The following is a 10864-nucleotide window of genomic DNA, read 5'->3' as shown; positions in this document are numbered from 1 at the left end:
AGTCTTAAGAGTATTAAAAAGTGGGTCTATATCGCTAGCCCGACAACCGAAAGATCGTCTATTGAAATCCCGACTATATACTTTTAAATTGTTAAAGTTTATTATAAACAATTCAACAAAATCAAATAAATTAATCATAATTTATTGTTATTAATAATAAAAGTGTAGACTACAAGGTGACTACGCTCCGAAATAATTTAAAAATGTTATTGTAAAAAATTTCGATATAGTCGGGATTTTGATACAGTCGAGATTTTGATAAAGTCGGAATTATGTTTGTCGAGATTTTGATATAGTCGGGATTTCAATAGACGGTCTTTCGGTTATCTGCCTTGCGATATAGACCCTTATAAAGTATCATAAACAATAAACTAATTATTTTGATTTTCTTGTTTTCAGCAAATTAAAGATAAAATGATTCAAGCTTGTTAACAACGTGTATACATTTTACTTTGAATAAACATTATTCACAATGTTTTTTTCGAGATAGAAAATACGAGAAATTTTACATTATTTTTTTATGGGAAAAAAAATGTTTCGAGTAAGAGTCTGGAACGGTTATATACTACTCATTAAGCGAGGTTACACTACCGTTGTTCAATGAAGATTTTGTTTTTTCCACGGGCCTATATTAAAATCCCGACTACCATAAAAATATTATTGTTGAAATTTATAATAATAAATAACACTGTCGGGATTTCTAACGACGGGATTTCGGTTGTCGGGCTTGCGATTGCCACCGGTTTACTTATACGTAAAGATAATTTTATGTCAGATCAATAATTTTGCTATTAAAATATATTGATACGGGTGGATTTATTTTACAAATGTGAACTCATATTCACATGTTTATGGCTTCCATTATGCCAATTTTAGTGTTATGGTCACAGTATGTAGGGTCCACAAAAAACATTCGAATTAGGATTCAAAAATTCATATTTTCTTATAGTATTTTCTACACTTATTCTTTATTTTGAATAACAATTTTACAAGGCAAAAATTCAGTTCTTAATACCGATTAAGCTTTTGCTGTATATATTTCAAATTATAAATAAAATAACTCAACTGAATCATTGTCTATTGTTAGAAAAATAATCGTTTATTCTTTAATTAGTGATTAAAATGTCGCATCGAAAGATATGATCATCCAGATTTATTTATTAATCAAGGAGTAAATAGTTGCATTATCGCTCAGGGATTGATTTTGGTGGTCTTTGTGCGATTGCTTAATCCTACGAGGATTCATTTCGCAGCAGTATTCATTGAAGCTTAAGACGTTTTACTGAGAGACATATCCAAACTTAAATAACTACATCATTTTAATAATTCGTTTCCATGAATATCCTATTAGATTTATATATAACAGAAATAATCATTTAAAAATAATACTTTTACCATCTTATTAACGGAATTGATGGAGGAATTTAAAATATATTCCATTTTATATAAGAATTTTATTATAATTCTTAAACCACGTGAAAGGATACATAATTAAATATTAAATTTACATCGAAAATAAAAAAAAGCATTAATTTTAATTTAAATCACTTCTGCATTTGCTTTTCCTTCTTGGCTGCCTCAAGCGCAGCTTCGCTCTTTTCAAATTCCGAAATCAACTCCTCAACTTCCTTGCTCGTCAGTATGTGGACAATGGTCTTGTTGTTCTCTCTGGTTAATGTAGCCATTTCAACTTTTTCTGAAGTCAGCTTGGTCATATCCAATGTTTTGCTCAAAACCTTAATAGCCAAAGCTTTAGCATCCTTCAGAGTGGTCTCGTTCTCCTTGTATTCCTGCTTCAAGCTAGAAACTGCCGCCGAACTGTTGTTGCCAATGCAGGTGGCTTTCCAGCCACTGTAATTGCCACTTGGATCAGACTGGTACAGTTGATATCCATAATGTTTATCCCAGCCCATGTACAGGATGGAAACGCCGAAGGGCCGTTTTCCACCATACTGAGTGTAGGCTTGCTTAACGTCGCATAACCAGGAGACAAGTTGTTCACAAGGAATGGATTCACCATACTGAAGCAAATACCTCTGACCAAAAAGACGAAGCTCATTAGTCAAAACATTGGCATCTGATGTAATTCCAGCTACACTGCATGCCATATCACTAAAACCAGACACAATTACTTCTGATATATTAGTGTTATATTTTTTTTAATTCAAATTACTCATTCAGTTTGTAGATTTTTTCAGACAAGAAAACTTCATCAAGAAGCTTGTTGGTGTTTCTACGCTCAGCTGCTAACAAAATACCATCACTTGCTGTAATTCCTAGGCAAGTTCCAGCATGACTAATAGCTTCCATTGCATATTCCACTTGGTAGAGTCGACCTAAGAATAAGTGCAAGAAAAAATGTAATTACAATATTAAAAAAAATATATATAGTTATACAGTACCTTCCGGAGAAAATATCGTGGTTCTGGTATCATAACGACGAGCCTGTAACACAAAACCGGTAGAATTAAAACGATTTCAAAGCAAAAGATGACAAGCAACAAAATTCAAAACATAACCTTAAAAATTGTTAATTTTCAATTGATTTCAATAAACACAATAAATGTGATACATATAACAAATTGCTAATGAAAGTAATAATTTGTGAATTAAATTAGATGGATTTTAATACCATTTTCTCTGTATTTCCTTCAAGTTTCGATAAAATAAATAACCGAACAGTCACTTCCAATTACCAACAAAATTTGTCTGACTTGAAGTTAGACTTGGTAAGGAAAAACATGACTGACATAGTTCTTAACATTTAATATTAGGTTACACCAATAGGTGGTAGGTTTGAAATTATTACATCGTTAATTCCTATATAAAATAGTACTTAAATGAATGTAATAGGATTTTCAATACTAAAAAGTTGCCAAAACTTAATTATTCAAATAAAATGTTGTAATTAATGTAAAAAGAATGTTCTGATCTTAATGAGAATATTTCCAAACTTTAAATTTTTTTAAATCTAACTATTGAGAAAAGCATACAAATTGATAAAATTATTTTCTAAATAATTTTTTGATAGAAAAATTTACAAAAATTCGGTTGACAGTTAGCCGGAAGTTCGTTTTAAATGGTAGCGCGAAATTTGTAAAATTACTAAAAAACATCATCTACCTTATTATTTTCTCTATGGCAATGATATGTCGCTATTGACGTAGAAAAGATACGAGTTAATTGCCAAACAGATTTTACATGCAAGCCATATTTAAACTGGTATTATATAATTCATCTGGTAGTCGAGTTTGACTAGTGTGGTGTGCGACTGCAATTGCGCAGAGGCTTGTAGATCGGACACTCAGTTCCATTCCGAGTTCTCCATCTTTCTGGCCAGATAGTTTCCGAAATGTCTCTCCTTTCAGCACGTTTGGCCGCCTCCGTGGCCAGAAATTTGCCCAGCACTGCCTCCAAGGTGAGTCCAAACTACAGCCTAAAGTGTCTAGTACTATCGCTTTACGTGGATTTACCCTCAATTTTACCGAAATCTGAAAACAAGTGAACCACACAGAAGTCGGCACACTTGATGTGACATAATCAGTCCTACATAGATAATCGATTTTTCGCAAAGGTACAATTTCTTAAAAGCAGCCCTTGATCATTTAAATTCTCTTCAACTTTGGATGATTTGGGCGTTTCCACATCCCATTTATGTCTCTCAATTCGCGGATTCTTTCAACGATCCCTGCATACTGTGTGTGAGTGTGTGTGTTATATAATCATTGATTGCAATGTGTGAAAAAAAGTAAGCGATCTAAAGTCCTATATCCAATAAGATTTTAGCAATTCTTATTGGAATCTTATTAGATTTTTGTATGAGTCCAATCTTAAGTTAATTTTACTAAATTATATTAAAGATATATATATGTATGTTACAATTGGCTTGATCTGCTTTTCCAATTAGTTGTTACCTTAAAATGTATGTTTTGAATTGGTTAAAAATTACGTAATCTATAACTGTTCAAAGTGGCTGACTTATTACATAATTGATTTTCGGTTTAACAATAAGTGGATTCATTTGTATTATGTAACAGTTTTCAGTGATCTTTTGATTAGAGGGTTTTTGCACATTAAATAGACTCAGTTTGATTGTTTGATGTTAATATTGAGGGGACAAAATGTGCTATAATATATAAAAATGAAGGGTGTTGTTTCCAGATCAATATATTTCTTGTATTGATCTTATTGGAAATGATTCCTTCAACATTCTTCAAAAAGTCTTTAAATCCTTTTGACAAGATTACGTAACTGTCGTATATTCGAGGTTATTATATTGCCTATAATTTTTTTTTAGGTTGTTGCTGCCGCCGCTCCAGCTGTCACTGCTGCAGTCCGCAAGATCCATGTCACCCCAAACAAACGCGGTGCTGAGATCAGCACCATCTTGGAGGAGCGCATTTTGGGCGCCGCTCCAAAGGCTGACTTGGACGAAACCGGTCGTGTCTTGAGCATTGGTGACGGTATTGCTCGTGTATATGGATTGAAGAACATCCAAGCCGATGAGATGGTGGAATTCTCCTCCGGTCTCAAGGGTATGGCCCTTAACTTGGAAGCCGATAACGTCGGTGTCGTCGTCTTCGGTAACGATAAATTGATCAAGGAAGGAGACATCGTCAAGCGTACCGGCGCCATCGTCGATGTGCCAGTTGGTGATGAAATTTTGGGCCGCGTAGTAGATGCTTTGGGTAACGCCATCGACGGTAAAGGACCAATCAACACCAAGCAACGTTTCCGTGTCGGTATCAAGGCCCCAGGTATCATTCCCCGTGTCTCTGTCAGGGAGCCCATGCAGACCGGTATTAAGGCCGTCGATTCGTTGGTGCCAATTGGCCGTGGTCAGCGTGAGTTGATCATTGGTGATCGTCAAACCGGTAAGACCGCTTTGGCCATCGACACCATCATCAACCAAAAGCGTTTCAACGACGCCGACGATGAAAAGAAGAAGCTGTACTGCATCTACGTCGCCATCGGCCAGAAGAGATCCACCGTCGCTCAAATCTTGAAGCGTTTGACCGACTCCGGTGCCATGAAATACACCATCATCGTGTCTGCCACCGCCTCCGATGCTGCCCCATTGCAATACTTGGCCCCATACTCTGGCTGCGCCATGGGCGAATACTTCCGTGACAACGGCAAGCACGCTCTCATCATCTACGACGATTTGTCCAAGCAAGCCGTCGCTTACCGTCAAATGTCCTTGCTGTTGCGTCGTCCACCAGGTCGTGAAGCTTACCCCGGTGATGTGTTCTACCTTCACTCCCGTCTTTTGGAGCGTGCCGCCAAGATGTCTGACGCCCTTGGTGGTGGTTCCCTGACTGCCTTGCCAGTCATTGAGACCCAAGCCGGTGATGTATCCGCTTACATTCCCACCAACGTAATTTCCATTACCGATGGACAAATCTTCTTGGAAACCGAATTGTTCTACAAGGGTATCCGCCCAGCCATCAACGTCGGTCTGTCCGTATCCCGTGTCGGATCCGCTGCCCAAACCAAGGCCATGAAACAAGTAAGCATACACGAAAAGAATATAAATATAAAATAAGAACTAAAATGATATTGTTTTACAGGTCGCTGGTTCGATGAAATTGGAGTTGGCCCAATACCGTGAAGTAGCCGCCTTCGCCCAATTCGGTTCCGATTTGGATGCCGCCACTCAGCAACTCTTGAACCGTGGTGTTCGTCTTACTGAATTGCTTAAGCAAGGCCAATACGTCCCAATGGCCATCGAGGAGCAAGTCGCCATCATCTACTGCGGTGTCCGCGGTCACTTGGACAAGGTCGATCCCAGCAAGATCACTGAATTCGAAAAGGAATTCTCCAACCACATCAAGTTCGTCCTTAATTTAATATATGACATATTAAAGATATCTAATGTTTACCTATTTTCAGGACCAGCCACCAGACTTTGTTGAGCACCATTGCCAAGGAAGGCCAAATTTCAGAAACATCTGATGCCCAATTGAAGAAGATCGTGCAAGACTTCATCGCCACTTTCTCCGCTTAAATCTAATTAAAAACTACATTCTTTTTTTTAAGTGGAACGTATTTTCAACCGACGTACGAAATGTAACATTTAGTGAATTAATGTTTTTTTCTTCTAATTAATGGCATTTTGGCGTCGGTTGGAAATCACTTAGGTGCCAGGATAGTAAACAGTGGAGACATTTCTATAAGAACGAACATTCGACATTTAATTTGTTATATAAATAATTATTATTTCCGTGCCCCCCACGCAACATCTTTTTTTTGTTTAAACTTACTATTTAACTCCATACTTGGAAGAAAAATGTATGTTATACAAATATAGTATAAAAATTTGATGATTTTTATTAATTTTAGTAAATATTTTTCATTCTTTTCCTCCAGTTTAATTCATCAAAAGAAATAAATCAAATATTAAAATTGTTCTCGACGAGAAAAGAACACATGATTTAAAAATAAACTAGTCTCAATTTATCAATTGTCATTTTCATAACGCGTACAGATAAATTGATAATTGTGTATTTATATCATTGAAAATCAAAAACATCTATAAAGTAGTAATTATTAAACAATTGAGAATAAACCTTTACAATTAAGGATCGGATGGACACTATGATTTATCTCTTAGTTCTACCATTGTGGAGCTTAGTATTACAAATATTTGAATAATTCAGTTTTAATATGAAATTCAACTAATCTCGTACTAAAATATGTAAAAAAAATACTGATTAAGAAGTAACAGGAACAGATTTATTCTTCAGTGGGAGTGGAGAATTACTAGTATCATAATCAATACAATAAATATTTTATCTAATATTTTTTATGGGGTTTCTTAATCTTAGGGCATATGTCCCTTTGTTAGACTAAATACCCCTGATAAAAGTAGACAATAACAACCTAGATAATTGTTGTTGGTTACATGATTATTTAAAATTAACTTCAGTCTTTCCGCAAAACAAATAAGATAATATTCTGATGTTATTACAGTTTTTACACATTTTTAAATTATCACTTCGTTTTTACATAAGGAACGTATACTTAGTTTGTATATTTCGTCTAACCTCTAACTGCTATACCATAAATAAGTTAGTCATTTTCAAAATAAGTCTTTGTATTTCAAATGTTTTTTTTAATTCTGTTTATTTTGCAAATCCGCATATTCGTTCCATGTTAAAACCAAGTCTTTGTATAATATTGATTTTGTAAATTATGTTTGTTCCTTGAATGCTCAGATAAAATTACTTCCAGACATTGATGACTGTACGAATTTCGATAAAAAAAAATGCATAGTAGACCGTTTTCTTCGTACAAAACCGAACAATATTTTCTGTTGCATTAAAATAAATGAACTCTTTTATATATAGTTAACATTTAATTCTGATACATTAGTTTATAACGATTGTTTATTTCTTTCGTTAAAAAATAAACAAATATTGACACCGATTTATGAAAACCTAACAAATTTAATAATTAAGCGAATGTTATTTATAATAATAACATTTATTATAGAAAATAAAAAAACAAATTGATCTGCTACAAAGGGTCTTTCTGCCCGTTATTTATAATTACTTCAATCGTAATAAAGAATGTTTATAGAATGAATCAAAGTGAAATATAACCGTAAACACTACGATATTGTAAACAAAAACACATGATAAATGAGTTCAATTACAATGGAATGTTTCTAGTATTGTAAGCTGTTATATAAAGATAAATGCATTTAATATTAATATTTTTAGCAAAAGATTTAATGATATAGCAAGCAAATATTGTTGTGTCACGAAGTCTCTTAATCTGTGTCCCGGTATTAATAAATCTCTGGACACCGTGGATTATCTCATAGTTATGTCGTTGTGGAGTCTTAGAGGGGTTTTTCAATATTAAATGCAATATTCTTAATTAGTTTTATTCTACATATCAGTGTTCTTATTGAGAAGTCAACTATACAAGTGTTGATCTCATAAATTATTAACTAAGAGTTACATTCTCTTCTTAAGATAACAATTAGGAAGTAATTGTTCTTCCCTGGACCAACCAACTAACTCAACTAAGACTAAATTATATAATACAAAAATGTATCCATTTCTGAAAGGGGCTGCGTTCGAGTATTATGAGTTTTCGCAATGTGGAAATTACAACATCTAAGTTTTATGACCCTACCCAAATATTTAAGTGCGGAAAAAGACTCTTGAGTGTTGACAAAATAGACGATTTAATGTGTAACCGTTCTTCGGAATATTCCACAAGTTATTCTAAATAATCACGAACCAGTATCCGTTTGTATATTTGTTCGTAACGTGCAATATGATATGTATTAATTGAGAGGAAAGTGGTAGAAATAACAAATATACATATTAATTATATAATAGATGATATTACAATTGTCGGTCTCTACAACGCCTTATTGTATAAAAACAAGTACAAAGAGGACAAAACTTAAACAATCCCATTGATACGTAAGAATGCGGATACTTTTATAAACTTATAAGAATCAAATAATCGATACTCATATAAACAAATGTAAGGGAATTGACCTGGGCGGATTTAGAATAAACGCTTATTCATGAATATAAATAAATACAATCCGTATTAATTACAATTAAGAATTAACCTCGTAACTAAAGTACGTATTTAGAATTAGTCTGAGAAGAACCTTACGAATAAAGTTATGTAAAACCAAACGAATTTCATTAAATTCCCATCCCTACAACACAACAATATAAGAATTTTAATGTAAATATCTGTGTTAAAAATGGAATTGGCTGGTAATTTTTTTGTTATAAATATGAAATTTCTTTAAAACGTTATTACATTAAATAATTATTATTGAAATCACTACATAATTGTATAGTTTGTACATGTTATTAAATATTTTTATAATTTTTTAAAATATTTATCAAACAGAATAGTTATATTTTATTTCACTAACAGATGTCGCTTCACAATACATTTATTTTGAATGTACGATAAACTACTTATATACGTATAAAATCCAATAATTAATCATATTATATAATATAATCGATATTATTAGTGTTAAATAGGTAATTTTGGTTAGTTAGTTAGTGAAAAAAAACTGTCGAACTGATCCAATTCGATTTTCAAATGGTATGACGTTGGCAGTACGCTTGCGCCATTAGTGTTTGTTATTTTTTTATTGCACTCTTTCTCTTCGTCGAATTCCCGGCTAAAAAAACCGCAAAATTTCGTTGGATCTTCGAGAGCGTGCTTCGAAGAGCAGACATTTTTATTTCGGTCACTTCGAATTTACACAAAGAGTAAGTGAATTATATTAATGCACTTCTGTTAAATATTTTTTTTTTGAAAATTCCTGAACAATGCAAAATTGCATGACTGAAATAAATGACCCTTGCACTTTTTTTTTTTAGGGCAGCAATGGATGAAGGCTGGGATGAATCTCCAGTAATGGTGAGTACATGGGTATAAAATTATTGACTTATTTGTTTAAAAAAAAACAAATGACAAGCATGTTTTTACACATGTAAGAGATGAGTGTTGCAAGCAGTATTTGATGATCAATTGTTTTTTTTTTTAAATTCAGGATTATGCTGCTGGTGTTAAATCCAATGAAGGCAGTGCTTTTTCAAAAGGTAGAGGTTTTGCTATATCCCAGGAGGCGAGTAGTGATCCTTTCAACAACGATACTTGGGGTGATAATGGAGATTCTAATTGGGGAGGCAATGCTGATGGTGGCTCGAATCAAGACAGAGATTATCGTGGTGGTTCATACAACAATGATGAAGGTGACAATGATGGTTCATCAAACAGAGGAAGAGGTTAGCGAATATTCTAAATATATTTTCTTTATATAATATAATATAAACCACTGATAATTTTATTGCTTATTTATGTGATGTATATTGTAAATATCATAGCAATACATTTATTTATATGGAATGTTTATCTTAGGTAGAGGAAGAGGCAGAGGTAGAGGCGGCGGCCGTGGAGGTAGGGGAGGCCGAGATAATGCAGGATATTCAAATGGTGGTGGTGGTGGCGATTACGATGATCAAAACGATGATGGTTCTAATGAAAAACGTAAATTATTACCTTCACATGTAAATTAGTTACAAGTACTAAGTTGTCTTTTTACAGGAGAACAAAAGCCTAAGGATATCTATGTCCCAGAGCATCTAGCAGATGACGAATTGTTCAATACTGGCATATCCTCTGGTATCAACTTTTGCAAATATGAAGATATCAGTATTAATGTAAGTTATAAAATCATTAGCTTTGACTTTTTACTAATATTTTTCTTTCTTTTTTTTTATTTAGATAACAGGGGAGGATTATCCGCAGGGTATCAATTCTTTTGAGGAAGCCGGTTTGCGCCCCATTGTGTTAGAAAATATAAAAAAATCCGGCTACAATAAGCCGACGCCGATCCAAAAACACTCGATTCCGATAATCGCGAAAGGTCGTGATTTGATGTCTTGTGCCCAAACAGGTTCTGGAAAAACGGCAGCTTTCCTCTTGCCCATCATTAACAAGTTATTGTCTGACAAGCCACTTGTGATAGAAGGTGATCATGTTGAACCTCAGGCACTAATTGTCTCGCCAACCAGAGAACTTGCTATTCAGATTTATGAACAGGCTAGAAAATTTGCACTGAGAAGCTTTCTCAAAATAGTCGTCGTATATGGAGGAACTAGTGTCAACTATCAACTTTCACAGATTATGAAGGGATGTCACATCTTGGTTGCCACGCCAGGCAGATTAAGGGATTTTGTTGAAAAGGGAAACATTAGTTTTTCGTCTGTGGAATGCGTTATATTGGATGAAGCAGATAGGATGCTTGATATGGGTTTTATGCCTGTTGTTGAAGAGATACTAACTCATCACACTATGGTCAAGACTG

The 10864-nt window shown here is 34.0% G+C and overlaps 3 protein-coding genes across 3 annotated transcripts in view; 2 read left to right on the top strand and 1 right to left on the bottom strand.

Annotated features, from left to right (window-relative positions):
- Positions 1-1457: 1457 nt before the first annotated feature.
- Positions 1458-2742, bottom strand: LOC108562603 (proteasome subunit alpha type-4). The gene is made up of 4 exons (XM_017921005.1): positions 2633-2742; positions 2403-2445; positions 2174-2336; positions 1458-2112 (listed from the first exon to the last, which is right to left on the bottom strand). Exons 1-4 carry the CDS (start codon positions 2633-2635, stop codon positions 1545-1547), a joined length of 777 nt encoding a protein of 258 aa, XP_017776494.1. The 5' UTR covers positions 2636-2742; the 3' UTR covers positions 1458-1544.
- A 523-nt stretch (positions 2743-3265) lies between these two features.
- On the top strand, positions 3266-6201 carry LOC108562608 (ATP synthase subunit alpha, mitochondrial). Its single transcript, XM_017921012.1, has 4 exons — positions 3266-3418; positions 4298-5509; positions 5571-5833; positions 5893-6201. Exons 1-4 carry the CDS (start codon positions 3353-3355, stop codon positions 6005-6007), a joined length of 1656 nt encoding a protein of 551 aa, XP_017776501.1. The 5' UTR covers positions 3266-3352; the 3' UTR covers positions 6008-6201.
- A 2944-nt stretch (positions 6202-9145) lies between these two features.
- LOC108562615 (ATP-dependent RNA helicase vasa) overlaps positions 9146-10864 on the top strand; it is a 2618-nt gene continuing 899 nt past the window's right edge. Inside the window, exons 1-6 of the mRNA XM_017921023.1 lie at positions 9146-9263; positions 9375-9414; positions 9548-9782; positions 9916-10044; positions 10102-10217; positions 10282-10854. Coding sequence (XP_017776512.1) covers positions 9382-9414; positions 9548-9782; positions 9916-10044; positions 10102-10217; positions 10282-10854 — 1086 coding nt within the window. The 5' untranslated portion in view covers positions 9146-9263; positions 9375-9381. The remainder of the gene's footprint in view (positions 9264-9374; positions 9415-9547; positions 9783-9915; positions 10045-10101; positions 10218-10281; positions 10855-10864) is intronic.

This window comes from Nicrophorus vespilloides, unplaced genomic scaffold (assembly GCF_001412225.1).
Source record: "Nicrophorus vespilloides isolate i.1.1-1 unplaced genomic scaffold, Nicve_v1.0, whole genome shotgun sequence".
NCBI lineage: Eukaryota > Metazoa > Arthropoda > Insecta > Coleoptera > Silphidae > Nicrophorus > Nicrophorus vespilloides.
Note: the sequence above shows the minus strand (reverse complement) of the source record. Positions and strands in the feature narration are given on the sequence as shown.